This window comes from Excalfactoria chinensis, chromosome 4, assembly GCF_039878825.1.
Source record: "Excalfactoria chinensis isolate bCotChi1 chromosome 4, bCotChi1.hap2, whole genome shotgun sequence".
Taxonomy (NCBI): Eukaryota; Metazoa; Chordata; class Aves; order Galliformes; family Phasianidae; genus Excalfactoria; species Excalfactoria chinensis.
In genome coordinates this window covers 51,924,524-51,942,995 of record NC_092828.1, presented here as the reverse complement: position 1 = coordinate 51,942,995, position 18,472 = coordinate 51,924,524, and the positions used below count along the sequence as shown (strand labels likewise).

Genomic DNA, 18,472 nt, shown 5'->3' with positions numbered 1-18,472 from the left:
AGGAAGGAAATAAAAAACAAACAAACAAAAACCTTAGTTGATGTTATCTTGCCCACAATTGTGCATACAGTCAAAAAGACAAATGAGTGCTCATGGCATCTACAACACCTTGAAACATGACTGAAATGTACACCATCCTGAACTGTGCTCTTCCCTCTGGATGCCCATGCATACCCTCCCATACTTCTCCCAGTGCAAATACCTGTCTTCTGTCTATGTGGTTGTTTTAATGGTTCAAAAGAAAAACTGTGCAAGACTTGGGGTGGAATGGGACACTGATGGAGGGAGCCTGATGTTTCTTCTTGTTCTCTGAGCAGGGAAAGTAAAACTTTTCTGCATGGTACTATTTCATTGATAGCATGTTGCTCTCTAATCACATTTCTTCCATTTTTTGTAGAGCTGCTCAACCAAAGCACCACATGGTACCAAACAGTGTGTTTTTTGTTTTGACAAATGTTGGGCACTTAAACATCACTCTCTTTAAAGGGCAGACTGTGCTGAAGCTGCCAACATTTTACAGTGCACTGGCCTCCCTTTGGACTTAACAGCCCATCATCTAAGATCTTTCTCTGTTTACTGCAGGTGAAACATGGGAACTATGCCTTTGTATGGGATGCAGCGGTGCTGGAATATGTGGCTATCAATGATGGAGACTGCTCTTTTTACACAGTCGGGAACACTGTTGCAGACAGAGGATATGGGATTGCACTGCAGCATGGCAGCCCCTACCGAGACGTTTTCTCACAAAGGTAAGGGCTTAGAGGAGAAACAGATCCTAAGAGAAGGTCTTTCTGAACTACTGGCCCTTTTTTTAATTCAGTTTCCTGTGACAGGAAAGGATCTTGTCTTCACTGCATAGATATTCATTTTTTCAGGGATACAAGATTGTTCAGTTTCCTATAAACTTCAGTAGATATACTTTGTATTGCTTTTATTTGGGTTCCTTTTGTTTCTCTTGGAAAACATTAATGAGATAGGCTAAATTTCATCAGCTGGAAAATGAGAAAAGAGTTGATGCATTTATTTTATATGAACAGTAATTCAACCCTTCCTGTTACAAAAGCCTCTTCTTAAGGAGAATAAGGTAAACTTGGGCAATAATGGGAAAACTGAAAGGGATGAACAAATATATCTGGTATTTCAGATCTCTACACATACTTACAATATCATGTTGCTGCTAGGTTCCAAAATACTGAATGAATTGTATGTGTTGTGCCTTTTCAATGTTCATGCTTCATTCCACTATTGCTTTCTAAATCATAGAATGGTTTGGGTTGGAAGGACCTTAAAGATTGTCCAGTTCCAACTCCCTGCTATAGGAAGGGAGAGCTCCTTCTAGACCAGATTGATCAAAGTCCCATCCAGCCTGGCCTTGAATGCTTCCAGGGAGGGTACATCCAATAACCTCACTGGGCAACCTGTTCCAGTGTCTCCCACCCCTACATTAAATAATTTATTCCTAATATCTAGTCTAAATCTACTCTCTTCCACTATAAAATAATTTCTCATACTGTCTCTACCTGCACTTCTAAAAAGTCCCTCCCCAGCTTTCCTGTAGGCCCCCTTCAGGTACTGGAAGGCCACTGTAAGGTCCCACAAGTGACTTCTCTATGGTTAAAGAGCCCTAAGTCTATCAGCCTGTCCTCATAGGTGAGGCACTCCAGCCCTCTGATCACCTTCATGGCCCTCTTCTGGAGCTGTTCCCCCAAGTCCATGTCCTTCCTGTGTTGGGGGCTCCAGAACTGGACACAGTATCAGGATATGTGTGAAATGTAGAAAATTTTAGAAAAGTAATTTCTATACTCTGTTAGGAGACATTGTGGGCTAATCTCATGATCATTTTTCATTCTGGACCTGTTCTTTCAACTCAGTTTTTATTGATTAGCATTAGATGCATGTAACAAAATTTTACCGATACTGCCAGGGAATTTCTTAGTGTGGTTGAAACATTGCATCATACTGATGAGATTCATTCAGGCTCTTGCAATTGCCTTCAGTCTATAGAACAAGAAAAGGTAATTAATGTGTAACAGTATAAAGATTAGGAGAAATCAGTCTGTTCACATACATTGCATGAACAGGGAAAGCTTAAATTCTTTAAATCCTGTTCTATTTTGGGAATGACTTAGCTGATTTTTATTTATTTATTTATTTTTGCTGACATAGCAAGTCATATAATACAAAAGATTACAGGATCAATGACATGTTTAATGTCATTCAGTGAAATATGTATTTGCTTTATGTATTCCAATTAGCAATAGAGGTAATTATTTACTGAATGCTTTAATATTCTGACCATGACCAGGCTGAGTCTATTAAGTGTCTCTGTTGTATTCAACTTCTCCATGCAAAACAAAGGAACAAAATTTATTTCTGTAGTCTTCCAACTGCTAGAGTTCTCGGGTGCTAGTCAAGGTGTTCAGTCATATTCTTCAGAGGACCCACTTAAGTCTTTACTAAGACATACAATGAGCCTTCCAAGTAGAATGACTTGGTTCATACCCAGACAGCTGAGCTTTCCTTGTTCTCCTCACCATTGCTCTGCTAGTCAAGGTGGATATAACCAAACTGCTGCTTAGGAATGATTTCTGACATCATTTCTAGATTTACTGTAGGTCTCAGTACACTGGGGAAATGGTCATATCTGGTTCTGGTAAAAGATGATCTTCTGCACTGCAGTACTCAACACCTGGGCAGACTGCCTTACACCTTCTGATGCCTTTGGGATCATTAGTCTGTGCAGGCATGACATTTCCAAGTATAACTTTATTTCATAACAAAATTTCACTGCATTATATTTTGAAGGTGTAGGAAAGCAGAAAGAAGCATAAAAATTTGCACATATATAGCTCTTTTTATCCAAGGATCTTTGAAGCAATATTTAAATATCACCATCTCTCAGTGGAAAGTAAATGCCATTTCCATTTAATTCTTATGAAATATACGATATAAGGGGACTTGAGTGAATTCCCAAGGTCGGATGATTTTTCCCTGGTGGAATCAGCACTCTGACTTCCTCATTTTCAGTTTCCTGCCATAGTTACGAGAGTTCAGGTGGTTGAAGAAAGGGATAATTTGTGAGATCTTTGGCCACAAGAGTGTCTGGATAGAAATGCAAAACTCAACACTGCTGAGAAAATAACTCATTGCATTATCAAGACTAATGGCTGAACAGAGAAACTGGAATTTTCTTGGAGTTAAACTACCTACCAGAGAATTTAGAGAGCCTGAGATGTATGCTCTGCAAATGTCTGTGCTGCCCGTATATTTTTATTTCTGTATTATAGGAGCTTATTATATTGCATTTCTAATTATGTCCATAAATATAAATTTACAGTTTGAATCTGTGAAACACTATATGAGAAAATGACACACGGAAGAGAAAGCATGCTTACAAGGTAGCTTACAAGGGTGGGTTTTTTTTCTAAAACCCCTTCATTACTGTTCCTTATGATTACTTCCATGTGGTTTTCACAAATCATCCTTGCTTTTCTTCCTAATGAAAAGGCTGAACAACCTCCAGCTGATGCAGCCTGCATGCTAAAAAGAAAGGGAAATAGAATTCTCTGGGTGGGATTAGCAAATGTTCGTATGAATATTTCACATTCTTTAATGCAGTAGGGAACTGGTTTGAAATATATTGGCATTTCTCAATCTTTTCCCAAATAAATATATTTATGTGAAAATGCAGGGCTTCTCTTTTATGAAATTTCATATAAACCCATAAGCTGCATAGAGTTAAATCCCTAAGGTGTAGGCTGTAGACGGTCTAGAAAGATTACAGGAGATTTTGATCTCAGAGCAGGAAAGCATGAGCATGAGTTTAAGGCTTTTAAATACCTTTTCTGAGGATTCAGGCCATTCCTAGAGAAACAGAAAAAGAGATAGAAAGGTGCCAATACTCTCCCCTTCTCTTGCAGGCTACAGGGCATGAGTTGCCATCATGATAGCACTGTGGTGAGGTTTGCATGTTTGGGATTTCCAAACATATGATATATTTGGGATGACTGCTGCGTCCTGCAGTGCCTGGAGCATGGTGGTGACAGTACATTTGTGTTTGCAATTTTAGAGATGTAAAGCGATGCCTCTAACCTTCAGAGAGAAGAGGGAGTGCTGTCACACATTTGAACTAGTGCAATTTAAACTCAGAATTTTAATTACAAATGCAAGTTTGATGAAAAACCTGTATAGGGTTATTCTCTCAATCCTGAATGAGATCTAACATTTTAGGGGTGAACAAAACATTTCTGAGGAGTAGGGTTATGTCATTCAAGATGCGATATCAATATACCTTCAAAAAGCCTTTGTGGGTATGGCTTAGTGTAATAAAAAGGTGACTGCCTCAAAGCACTGCAAATAAACTGATCTTTGAGGCCTTTCTTTTCTGTGTGAAGAAGGTCTCTTCTGGGCCATAACTACGATGTGAGTCACAGCAAGCGGTCTGACAGCAAAGTGAAGCTGCCCTTTTAGTGTCTTGGGATGGGGAGATGGCCCTCTGGGCTCCCATGCAGTTGCTGTGACCCTTCTGTTTTCAGAGGCAGCAATAGGCAGATTCTTCAAGTTCATCCAAAGAACAATGTGTGGCTGTAGCACTAGTAGTGTAGAAAATACTGTAGGTTATGTTCAAGTGAGGGACTTGTAGCATCCTGATGACTTCATTCATGTGTCAAAGATCTTAACAACTGCACCTGGCTGTGCTATTAGGCTGCCAGTTGATGTCCGGGAGTAGATTGCTGTCCCCTTGTCTTTGTCACTAAGGTTTTACCTTCTGAGCACCAGCGGCCTCCATGCAGTGCGTCAGCTTTCTCTGTCTCTATTTCTCTTCCAAAGTAATGACTGGGGCTTCAATAATAGGAACTGACAAATTTTGTAGGAGACTTTGAAGAGGATGTGTCATTTGGTTTGTGCTGACACTGAATTTGACACCTGTTAAGTCTCTTCAGTCCTAAGCTCTAAAAATTTCACTGACCCCTGGGAGGCATAAATATAATTGTGAGCTCTTTCAGAGCAGTTCACAGCATGTCCCATGCTGCCTGCAGTGCAGCTGCAATGGTTCAGGCATGGTTCTGGGGGCTGGCTTCTGGAGGAGTTGAGGAGGAGGCAATTGAGAAGCACTCAGATCCTGTTCCCATTCCCTTTCCTCTGCTGGAGAACTCACTTATTCTGCTGTCCCGGCAAGGCAGCACACTACATGCAGAAGGAACACTAATTTCACACTCGTAGGAGGCCAGCCTGTCACTTAAGCAACTTACAGCTGTCAAGACCCAGTATCACTGAAAAACTAAGCCAGAGTTGTGCTACATTTCTTATATTCCTAGAGCATCCATGTGTGTTCTGCCTCAATGACTTCACTTTTATTTAAAAGAAAGCAGTGACAGTAGGGGTGTGGGGGGGAAAGCAAAATTGCCCACAGAGCCACTAATGTGGCACTCAGCTCGTTGTTGATCAGCTGTTTCCCCAACCAGTGCTGACCCTGGCTGAGTTCCCAGACACCTGAAGTTGTCTTTGTGCCCAAAGGAGAAGCAGCAGCCACACACATCCCGGTATTAATTTATTAGGGGTGGGGTATGCAATGGCACATTGCATGACAGGCACAGCCACCATGTAGCTTCTGCAAAATCTGCAGATTTAATTTGGCATAAATCACAAAGAGTCACAAAGAATTTGTGTTTCAGAGAGAGAAGTCAGACATTTCTTTCTGTCCTGGGGAAAAAGAAATGGAGATTTATAATGATTTCCCCATGACAAGCTCTAAGACACCTTGCTAGCAGCAAGCTGTTGCATTTTCAGATGTCCAAAACTTTGGAGGCAAGGAGGGGAGACACCCACTGTGCACAGTTTGACTTCCATTTCACAAATCATTAGGGATGTGCTTTAAATAAAATGGTATGGATTTTTTTTCTTGTCCTTTTTTTTTATCTCATCAGCAAAACTCTGAGGTTTAGAAAGTTCCTGCCCTGAGTCATAAATATGTGTTCTTCCTGCCTCCTTGCTATTAATTCTCCCTGCTCAGGTTTTCATTCTGTGTCTTGGAGGTCACTGATGTCCACAGACTACAGTGCAGGGAAAATTACTTCCTTCCCAAGTAGCTTAATTTCTTTTTTTGGGACCTTGGGACTATGTCCTCCTTTCTTTAAGGAAACTGCTCTGCCATTTATATTTTCTGTGAAAACCCAAGTGAATGTCTGCTGCGTCTGATGCACAGACTCAGATGTGAATGATCCAAATTGTTTATTACAAGTTCTCACATCACTTGTATACCTTCACAAGTTTTCTTTTCCTAGTTTCTCACTCACCCCTACATGTCAAGGGAACATTCCACAAACTCTCTTCAACCATTCATGTGGGTGCTTATCCAGTCAGAGCGGTGAGCTGTTCATTCTTCTAGAGGTGTCCTTGGTAGAGAAGCTGGTAAAACCCCTCTCTCTCTTGAATGCTTTTATTCTTGTAGAAAACCATGAGAATTATTGGAGTTGAGGTAAGCCCTATATTTAGATGGAAATGGGCCTGCCCTTAGACTGTGTCACAAGTTTGTGTAACTGTAATTACAATGGAGGAAAGTTTGTTCCAGATGTCAGAACAATTTGACATGAAAATACAATATTAATTAATTCCTATATTGTCCCTGTTAAGGAAAGAGTTAACTTCAAGGTAGGACATAGTAACAGGTTGGTTTTGATGATAAGCGGGATGTAAAGTAAAAACCCCTTTAGTAACACACCAAAGTAATACATATTTATCAATCATCAAAAATAACACATTCCATCCTAATTTTATAACTGTACACATGAGGCTTGTAGGAGTGAAACTAGAAATTACATTAGATCCTAGGCCTCAAAATACATCCGCCTTCCTTGTTCCAGACCCAGTTCCTCTGAGATTAACTGCAATTGCCCTCTATGCCTTGGAGGTTTCATGTCCATAGTAAATTCATTACTAGAAACTGAGAGAGATAGAAACACAGACTTTAGCAACTTTTTAATATGCTGTAATACCGTAACTGATGGGATGAGTTAAAAGATAATGCAGCAGGTCTGAAATTTATAGCATGCACATAATGGAAAATATATTAATGAAAATATGTAGTAGCAGCCAGCAGATTAGTGGGCTTTTAAAATATACTGTAATATTAATTGATGAGGGTAAGTTAAAGGATGCAGAAATAGTAGCACTCAGTTGCTTGAGGAAGAAAGACATAACGGAAAATCATTAGAACTTGTTGCATTCATTCAGCATCAAGCTATGAAAATTAGAGAACTGCTCATCTGCTTTGTTGTGGGAAGGCACTCCTGTATCTGATGTGTATGAAGGACTTGCTGCTCATTGTAAACAAGGTGCCACTGAAAAGCAAAACAAAACAACAAGACTCTCTCACCATGCTACTGTTTGCTTTCAGAAAGGGCACTGCTTTCCAAGTTTCAGAAAAGCAAGACAGGTAAGGTGTTTATAAATCCCTCATCACCATCTCTGAACTATTCAAATGAAAACATTATTAAAATGCAACGTGGTAAAATTGCCTGTAGATATCACCTTGCAAGCTATTTCTTAAAAAACTTTATAGCTTTAAGCACCTCAGGCTTGGTTATGCTTCTCTAGCATATAGGAGGGCTCCAACTGAGCGACAGTCTGGTTTACAGAACCAGAAATAAAGGCTTGGCTGTCCCACTCCTACCACAGCACTGCCTGCCAAAGGTTGCTTCTTCTTGACCTAAGTTGCATATAGCACTGGTCAGCCAATTTCAGATAAAATGAGCAACAGAAGCAAAATGGTAAAGAATAATAGATCTTTTCTAACCTATTTTGTTAGTTTGAATGGTAATTGACCTTTAGCTGCACCATAAAGCTAGTCTTCAGCTGACCCTGTTATCTAGATAAAAACGAAAGTCTTTTGCCTGAAAATAAAGCCTGTTCTCAAAGCTGAAATGTGCTCTGGTAAATAGTGAACTTGATGCTGTAATTATTTGGGGATTTATGCATACCTAAGCTGGGAATTTTATTTCTGGGGTGTACAGCCAAGGGAGAGCAGCCACTCACATGTTATGGGGGTGAATAAAGGGAACTTTCCTTATTACTTAGTACCATGCAGGAAGGAGGGCGAAGCTGGAGTTAGGAAGACTTTGCTTTCTGTAGCCCTGAAGAAAAAAATGCCCTGGGGACGAGGTTTGGAGAAGTTCCATCCACATTCAGATAAGACTTGGTAGTGATAAGGAAGCCAAGGCTACTGTCCTGATGTTCATCTGGGGTGTTTTAAAAAGAGTAAGTGGCTTTGGAGAACTGTGCTATGTGCTTTGGTTACCATGTAGATCAGCTGAGCTGCCCTGCATAGAGCCCCTGAGGTCTGAGCCCTAGGGGTGCCCAAGACAGGGGGAGAAATATTGCTGTGGCATGGATGAGGATGGCACAGAGCAGTAGGCTGCAGTGTACCAAAACCTGGGAGTGTTATCAATGCTATGTCTGGCTGATCTAAATTACACTTGAAACATTTCATGGACTCAGTCCATGTCATTTACTTGGATCAGAATGGGCTACCAAGCAAGCAGTCCTAACTGTAGAGGCTTTAGAGGGGTTAAAATAGATAGAAGCATTTGGTAATGTGGATCAGCTGGAAACAGTTGGGACTCTTGTTGGCACAGTGTCTCTTATGTGCTGCACTGAGGCAAGATTAGCCCAAAATAAATCATGAACTAGTATTAGCTGGCATAGATCTGATAACTTTTATAAAAGCCAAGTGTTTTCCAGAGCTACTTTTTGTACTTAAACGTGGTTTTGTCCTGCTTTATGGCTAAGTGCAAGTAGAAAATAATGATGATATGGTCAAAGAAAAACTGTGCTTGCCACTTTATGAATAAAACACTTTGCAGAGTGTATTTAGCAATTTGCCACTGTACCTACCTGCACACAGAGCTTTCAGCGCAAGGCTCTGACACTGTTTTTAGTTCATACTTAGTTCAGCTAAAACTTCCCATTTGTATGCATTTATTCTGCTTCGTACATTATGTTATCAGTCACTTTCAATATTTCAGAGTCACAGCAGTCTTTTTCTGACACATTTGTCAGAATAAACTGCCTTGATTGCTGTTATTACAGACTGCAGTTACTGAGTAAGGGAAAAGTCTTGTGCAGAACCAGAACAATGAAATTGCTCAATAAAACAATAGATTAAACGGAATAAAATTAGACTAAATAGGGGTTTTAAATGACCATCCAAAAAAATAAAAAAAAAGGGGGGGGGGGGGGGGGGGGGAAGAGAGAGGAGTGGTTTTATAATCCTACACACCAAATTTATCAGGAAATATCTAATATTTTTAAGCTGATATTCAAGGAACTGGAAATGGCACTTTTCTGCTGCCCGGTAGTGAGTCAGTAAAGTATGTCTTACTTTGACTTACTGTTAATCAAATGCTGTATTGTCTTCCTCTAATGATCACTCTGAACAGAAGGATTTTAATAATCAGTCCATTACAGTCCCGGCACAGTATAATGAGGGGCTCTGGCCTAGACCGAGAGGGTGCTTACACTCCTGATTAACTTCAAGTCCAAGTGGTAGTAATTTATCATGGCACATGAGCACATCTCTCCCTCACATGTACTTAATGCATGCAGGGCTTTGCTAGTTGAATCTAAAGGCCCTTTCAGTTTAGGGCCTTGGAAGAAGCACAGTCATCTGGAGAGATAATTATCCTCTTGTGGTTATTGTAATTCTTATTATTATTTGTAATAAAAATTATATATATATAAATTATATATATTATAACAAAAATAATAAATAATATGTATATATATATTTTTTTTTTTTTGCATTATATTTACTACTATTGTCTAAAACTGTGAAGAAGAGCTGCCCTTGCATTGCCTTACCATTGTAGATATTACAGGTGCTCTCAATGAGGCGGAGAGGTTTCAGCATGAAAGGAGAAATAACTTTACTGGCTGCAGTATTGTACGTGGAGGTCCTAAATATGCTGAAAAAGATCATTTGTCTCTAAAGAGATCTGATTTTTACAAAAAGCCCAGGGGACGGATAAACTGATTTTAAAAAATAAATAAATAAAAAACCCACAAGAATTCTGTTACAGTAATATTTGCAGAGAAAAGTAGCAAAATGCTTAAGAGGGATTTGCAGCTTTGAGAGCAGGGATTAGGAGTTTCTGACCCAGGTCTGAATTTTCTTGGCTTTGCCTGAGAGGAAGAGGTAGTGTGTGGAGCTGAGCCTTGAACTGGCTGAGAAGCTTGCCCTCTGACTTCTTGTATTGTTTGGCTGTGCAAGTTTCCTTGACTTTGGGGTGACTTAATTAGCAAAGGATCTTCAGATCGTGGAATTACAACAGATTTATACTGGTTTAGCTGATGGGAGAATTTAATCCTATAAATATTTCTTTGGCATAATTTAGATGTAATACTCAAGATTAGCATCCCTGTGAAACATGGAATTTAAGTTCCTCCTCCTTTTTGCCTGTGAAGTACTGTGCAAAGCTACAGAAAGGTGTCAGCTCTGACAGCATGCTTACATACCGTGGAGTAGTCAGGGTGTTCAGAAAGCCATCAGGGTTCACTCACAGCATCCAATTCCCCTCCGTCCTTCCACCATTTTAGACAAACCCACAGAAGAAAAGCAATTGGAAATGAATCATTGTTAGATTTCAGAGGGAATGAAATTTGCTGTCATTCTTTATGTCTCTCTTACATTAGAAATATCTACAACAATTGTTTGTTTGTTTGTTTTTAGTGGCGATAATGCTCCCAGTTAAATATATGAGGCCTCAAGGAGTAGCATCTGAGCACCACAGTAACTGGGGTGAAGGGATCCACCTACAGCTGATAAGCCAGCACAGCATTTAATCTCCCTCCTACCGGCTTGGTTTCAAATTGTTCATTGCCTTTTCCCTTTTCTTCTGCCCCAGTTTCCTTCTAACTGCAGTTTCAGTTAATGCTGATCCCTTTACCCAGGCTGTTGGAGTTGGGCAAGGGCAAGTTTTGGTCTGCAGGGTCCCTCAAAACTGGCAAACTGCTGGCATTTGGGATTGCTTCGCAGTGAAGAAGAGAGAATTTTATTTTTTTCCAATTTCTAGGAGGAAATGGCATGAGCCCTTTGTCTGTTCATTCGGCTGAACTACCATCATCTTTTGGCTTGCGCTTGAAATAAAGCCTGGGGAAGAGGCTCTTATGAGAAGACTTATATCCCAGGCTGGCAGGACTGGGAGCAGATCATGCTGCTGTCTTTTCAGTGTACTGCAGACCAAGATTTTTCCCACAGTACTGCATTTTAGGTTCAGATTTGAAGATGTGCTTGCTTGAACATAGGGATGCTTGCTCAGAGATGCTTCCTGATCCCCACAGGCACTTCCATGCATACCAGCATAACTTGCCAAATTGTATAAAAAGTAGAGTTACTAGCCCTTCATCTGGGCTAGGCAATTATAAGCTCCTTGCTAAAATCCTTAAATTTTACAGCCCTTAGATCACTAGTATATATATGGCAGATCCTTTGAAGCTAGAACTGTCTTGGCTGAATCTTAGTAGTGATGGTGTGTAAATAGCATGGTGTCTTTATTCAGCAGGAGAAATGCTGTAGGTCTTAATTAATTTATTGACCTGGATAAACAGAGTAGTTGATTCCTACCTGGAGATGCCTTCTTAGAGTTCAGTTTGTAGTGCTTATGGGTAAAACTTGATTTATTGGTCCTGGATACGACAATATAACCAGCGTGCTGCCTATGAACAAAAGTCATTTTCTCCTTGGACCTGATTCTGGATTTCAGAAGCTTCTTCCAGTACTACCAATCCTAATGGAAACATTGCACCTGGGCAAGAAATGGCCTTATCTGTCTGCTGCTCTTTCCAGCTGCCTGAATTGCTTTCATTTGGGGCTTTAGTGGTTCTTACCTTGAGCCATAACGCTTTGACAGCAGGGTTGTAAGGTTTTTTAGCAGTGTTTACTTTTCTACAGAATTGTTTCCTGGCTGGAGGCTTACTACCTGCTCTTAACTTGATGCTTTCTTTCCAAGAAATTTCAACTTACTTCATAAACTCAGTTTTAACATAACGAAGTATTACATAGCTGAAGGAAGAAATATGATATTATTTTTAACTCAAAGTTGGGGAAAAAAAATGATGAGATTATCAGGCAATTGCTCACAACCCTGTCAGTCATAACTGCAACTCATCATTTCTCCTGTGTTACCAGTCTGTTTCCCAATAACCCTGCAGTTAGCTAAATTAACTAGTATTAGCACGACACTTAGATGTCATTAGGAATCCTTAAACTTTAAAAAAAAAAAAAAAAAAAAAAAAAAAAAAAAAAAAGTTGAAAGTAAAAGCCCGTTATCTGATAAAAAGACATAGAAAAGAATGCCTACAGTAATTACAGTACAGAATCAGTAATGATAAAATAAGGAAAGTCTGAATTAAGGTGAGGTAAGGAGTCAATTAATTCATCCAGCCAAACCTAAATCGGCTTTATAATGACACCACACAGAGGTGTCATGACCCGTGGTTATGATTATGACATTTCCTTAATTATTAGAACATGAATAGATAAAAACAAGTGTGTTTGTTTCTGTTCATTTACTTAAGATTCATGTTAGATTTCTGTCTTTGGATGGTTATTTAGTGGCAAAGATGAAAAGGTCAATAAGCTGAAAGCTCAGAAAATTGAAAATGTGTGGGAGGAGGCTGCTTAACCCTGTTTTATTTTTCTGAAAATCTTCCTCTGGCTTTTCCTACAGCTGTACGACGTATTCAACCCTTTGTGTCACAGGATACTGAACAAGGTTTTGTAATGGCCTTTCTGGCCCTGCTCTCCATGAATCTGTTTTCATTTTTAAGCCACTCTGCTATCACCCTGCTGCCTTTCTCCTCCAAGCTTATACTCTGCTCTTTTGAAGCATTCGTCTGTCCTATTCAGGGTACTTTGGTTATCCTCGTCAGCATATGTGAATGCCTCAGTCTAAAGAGTGGATAGCCCTGGGACATCCAGGAATCTTCCAGATTGCTCACTGTCCATACCATGAACCCACAAGAATCTTCTCATGATCTGTTCTGCTTCATTACACTGCTTATTGAATTTTGCTGCTGGTATTGTCTTTTGTACTCTTGTGACCAGCATCAGTTGTCATGGCAATTATTTTCAGATGGTTGCAACTTGTGTGCTTGGAGGAGGGTAGGAAAACTGATGGCCAGAAGAAGGAGTAGCAGTTCAAAGATGCAGAAAATATCAGTTATTAATACTGCCCAGGTGTTAGAAGCATTTGGGGCTGTAGATCATTTGACTTCAATCAATATTGTGTACCTTTCACGTTAGCTCCCATTGAATATTATTGGTTTGTTCTTTTAATAATCAAGATGACATTTTAAATGATTGATAAAAGAAATGGTTCATTGTTGTGAAGTCATTCTTCAGGTTGCTTCAGCAGTCATATGCTACACATGGCTTGTCCATTTTATAGTAGGAAGGAGCTTAAGAAGAAGCCCTGAAGCATGTTTAAAAATATAGACTCTCATTAAGCGTAGAATCTTAGAATGGCTTGGGTTGGAAGGGACCTCAAAGATCAGCTAGTTTCAACCCCACTGCCATAGGCAAGATTGCCAGTCACTAAATCAGTCACTAGATCAGGTTGCTTAGAATATTGAGTTTCTCTGTGATGCTTAGTTGAAGCTTTCCTAATGATTCAGCAAAGAGAGGCAGCAAAAATGGTGGCTGACTGTGCATTTCAGATCATCTGACCATGCTGCATTGTGGATGAAACCTGAAGGCAGTCCGTTCTATCTCAGTGCAGTTGAATTTTGGACCTGCCTAGTGATACTTCTAGCATGGATGAGATTGTGTCAAACTTCGATGAAACTGCTTCTCAGCCCTCTCAAATCAGATAGACCTAATAGGAAAAAATGTTATCATCTCCATAACATCTTGGTGCAAATTTCTTATGTTGCAGAGCAACTTGACACAGGAATGTTTTGAATTATCTTAGGACTATGTTTAGACAAAGTGGAAAAGAAGGATCCTTAACTTATTTGTGGGCAAAAATCTGAGCAAGAGCTTCCTACATTGTCAAGAGCCTGGCTTTCACTGGGGAGGGAAAAGAGGATTCTTTGCACACAGGTTGTCATATATGTCTTGGGTTCGCTGCAGGGAGTCTCTATCCTATGCCTGAGAAAGTGAAACAGTTATTTTTCCATCTCATCTCTTAACCACATGCCTTGGAAAACAGCAAAGGTTTTGCCATACATTGGGTAGCATTTTAAAATCTCCCAACGCATAAGATATCAATATGAAACTTGTGCTGGAGATTACATTTCCTGATTCTTCACTCTTTTGTAAACAACCTCAATGAGGGAAAAAAAAAAAAAAAAAAAAAAGGTCTCATCATACTTCTTTCATCTATTTCATCAGCATCTCAAGGGAATAAAGCTGGTTTCTTGTCACACTAGGGCTGACAGTTTTCTGATTTATGGTATTTAGTGGAAGCTGAAAGAGGATTAAAGCCTCACGATGCTGATTCATTGCAAGAACATGGTATGTTCAATATGATAGTAAAGTGGGATTTTTTCTTCTCTGGTTCTTATGTGTTTGGGGTTGTTAAGGATGAAATTGTGGATGAAATGATGGCTGAAGTCAAACATACTTGTTTCTGAGGCAGCTGGATGCAAGGTGACAGGACTCAGTTTTAAAACCGTAGTAAATTTTTTGCTTTGGAGGACTTGAAAGCAAAGCCAAAAGGAAAGTGATACTGTAATGATTCATTTGACATTGGAGGCTGAAACTTTCAACAGCATTGGAAGGCACTTTGCTGTAACATGCTTGAATTTTGTAGCCATGCTGACAACGTTTATCTAGGACTATCATCAGCAATATGCACTGGAGAAAGAGGTTTGAGATTACAGCTATTTAGAGGGTTGATTAAGTGAGAGTTAATCTGATATTCCCTTCTGGAAACAAACCAAGTGTGAGGAAAGACAGTGCTTACCAGTATCATGCATTACCACAGAAAAAGAGTATAAAATCCTCACAGAAATAAGAGACAATCCCTGAACCATCTATCCATCAAACACCCAAATCAATCTTTTATCTTGCTTTCCTGTAGAGCTCTGAAGCAACTTTGCATGGTTTAGCTACTTATATGTTCACTTAAAATAATGTTCTAAGTAAGCCTGGTTGGTTTGTTTTAGCTCTGCAGTACGAGATCTTTGTTTGTCTGTTAAAAAAACAAGACCCAAGTGACAGAACTACAGACAATTTACTTTATTGCTGTTCTGTGACCATAGGAATCAAAGGGATCTGCTGGGTCATCGAATCCATTATCTTGCGATGATTAGGCAATCACACCATGTGGCTCCTTTTGCAGCTTCATCAAGCTCTATTTTTATTCCAGTCTGGAGGATTTCTTGTGCAGTTGAGTGTTCTCATGTGGGAGTTCTCTTGTTCTAGTGTGCTCCTCCTGTTGGAAAACATTTTCTGTCTCATATTGCTCCCAGGGCATTCTTTGGAAGTCCAGTCCAGATTTCTTCACAGCCAGTATGTTACTGAATGCTTTTGTTAATGCTGGCTTTCCCCTCAACTTGCTTGTCTCTTTTTGTCTTCAACCATCTTCAGTTTCGCTCCTTTTTTGCATGCACCTCAGAAGGGTTTTTTTCCTCTTGCAGTAAGGTCTTTCTTCATCCCTATATCTCAAATCAGCACTGGTTCATTTATTGAGGGTCAGTAACAGCAGTTGTGCAAAGTGTATCAGATGAGATCGCAGCTGTATCTTCCTCAGTTTGTGTCGGAAATACCTTACTTAGTGCATTCTGACAGAACATTTCTCTCTTCCACAATTTCATCACAATGGTAGCTCTTGTTCCCTATTAAACACAAACCACTGCTGTTCTCACTCGCATCAAAACTGTGAATTTCTACTTAGTAAGGCACACCATCCTTCTCTTTTAACGTCCTTCTTCATCAGCTCTGGATTCTGACTCTCAACTCAGTAAACAGTTTTTACCGAAACCTTTACTGAAACTTACAATGAAATTATTTTTGAATTCTGAGTTGGAATGATTAATAAATTAGGAAGACATTATCAGATGAATGGCAAACTGAAATAAGTATCTGTGAAAATCATAATTTTTAATTAACGATAATTATTACGGCCAGCCTCATGTAGGCTGTTTGGGATGACTTTTCTATTTGTTTCTTTGTTTTTCTGATCTGATACTATCCTTTAGTAGAAATATCCCAGTCATCTATTTGAGTAGCAACATACCGATATCAGTGCATATGTGTAGGAAAAGGCCTGATATGGGTGCATGACTGAAGCTGAAGAACTTTGTTATTCAAGTTTTCTAGTAGACAGCTTGATCCCATTCACTTTTCTCACATCCACGCTCCTTCAGCATGAAGGAGAAGAGTAGTACAGAGGAAAATGCCATTATTGTAAACTCCAGCTTGCATTTCCTTATTCTTTGCAAACCTGAAGAATAATAAATGCAGATTGCATCAGAGATGTAGTTGATGATAATAATACAACATTTGGTCTCTCATTATTCATTGCAGTAGGACAATTACAGAAATCTTGTATTTTTCTATGGTGCCATTGAGATTTACAGCATTTCATTTCAAAAACTGTAGAACAGAGTCAATGAAGGTAGAACGTCTTTTTTTCTTATAGTCAGAAGTAGTATTTGTGATTGCTGCCAAGAGCCTGCTCTCTTGTAAGAGCAGTGAGATGAAAAACAAATTGCTTCCATGCTCTTCACCTGGGTCCTGAACCTTTTAGCAAAACTGGGCTTTGAGACTCCAGGAAAAGCCAAACTGTGATGTGTTTCCCATGGATTGATATCTTACTGCAAGTATTTTGCACTAGAGCTACTGTTATCTCATCTGGATAGATGCATTCTATGTTTTGTGATGGATTTTTACATGCTAAGTAGCATAATATACTGTTGTTATTTGACAAGTATGGGCTATTGGAAGGTATTAATAGAGTCAAAGAGAGAATCTTCTCTAAACATTCTTTTCAGATTGACAGCTGCATGTTTTCATTTCAATACTTTGAAATTTTCGGTGCAGATATACTGCTATATCTCTGTGGGAGAGATTTGATCTGTGGTCATTGAGACATAGTTCATTTTTGGCTGGTACCAGTAAAAGTAATTGTGATGTCAGTTCTGTACCTGAATTGCTTATGATAGATATACTTCTGGATTAGCCAGTCTGCACTCTGAAATAATGAGAAATGTCAGGTTTTGGTTAAAAAACGAGGAGTGAAATATCTCTGCAGGTTATTATCACTTTGAGGGATTGTGGTTCCTCTCCATTATTCCCTCCACTATTGTTGAATTGTCCAATTTAAATGAGTAACAGCACATTCTTTCTAGAAACTGTTGGTGGGAGCCAAGAAAATAAAATGTAAGAGGAATGTATTATAGGAAGGATACCCGTATATAATAGCGATTGGCAAAGTTGGAAGACAATATAAGCAATCAGGTTCACCCACTTGATATTTTGCTTTTCAAAAATCTGAGCAAAACACACTGACCAACCTAGTCTTACTAGAAAACAATTCTTTGTTTGCACAGTTCCCACTAATACAGTTAGCGCAGCAGTCTCGCAGGCTAGATGCATTCTGCCTCCATTAAAACTCATAAAGCTGCCAATCTTTTGTCATCATGTATGATTAACTGTAGAAAGAATTAGGTGCCCTACACTTTCACAATAGTAAAAATAATATTGGTGTTTTAATTTTCAAAATTCAGAGTTTTCCGTATGTGCTGAAGAAACAGCTTAAATTTCTACCCTTTTTAAAAAGAATACATTAGATCACTGTTTTCTGGTCTGATTGGATAAAGGGAAGGGATCATTCAGTATTTTGCAAGTCTTTCTTGACCTATCTACAGTCACTGGCTGGGTCCCAGAGGATCAGTTTGCTGCAGCAGTTGCCTGTGCAGTCTGTTACTAAATCAGCTTAGTATTGCTTGAAGTTGATACTTGCCTTGGACAGGCATTTCTTTAGTGATAAAATCATGCAGTGATAATACGCCCAAATTTCACACATGCAGGTGTTGGTCATCTTAAAAACAGAACTTGTGTGTATGGCAGCGTGCACAGAGAACATCATTTTGAAAAGGGCGTCATTCTTTGGTTTGCTTGTTCCTTTCAGATGCTTTGTTATTTGGCATGTCTATTCCAGCATGCCAAGCATCTCTTTTGTGGGGAAAAACAGAGTAGGATTCTGCAAGAGTTCCCTTTGGGGAAGTAGTAAGAAAAGCAAGGCTTGTACTACCATGAGGGTTTGGGGGGGGGCTCTTCACTGAACACTCAACAATGTCTCGGAGCATCCTTCCCTTGTCCCACTTTGCCAGCTCCATTTGGGATGTGTTACTCATATGGCCCTCATGGGATGAGCTGACACATGTATAATGCAATGGAAAGCACAACAGTGACAGCAGAGCCAGAAGATCCTAGCCTACAACAAGAAAGGATTTGCTCAATACAACA

General features: G+C 39.5%; 1 protein-coding gene across 7 annotated transcripts in view; it reads left to right on the top strand.

Annotated features, from left to right (window-relative positions):
* Positions 1-18,472, top strand: part of GRID2 (glutamate ionotropic receptor delta type subunit 2) — a 651,664-nt gene that overhangs the window by 590,118 nt on the left and 43,074 nt on the right. For all 7 annotated transcript variants that reach the window (XR_011903406.1, XR_011903404.1, XR_011903405.1 and 4 more), the window contains one exon: positions 583-749. Coding sequence is in view for 4 of the 7 variants with exons in the window: in XM_072334995.1 (XP_072191096.1) it covers positions 583-749 (167 nt within the window). In the remaining 3 variants the exon portion in view is untranslated. The remainder of the gene's footprint in view (positions 1-582; positions 750-18,472) is intronic.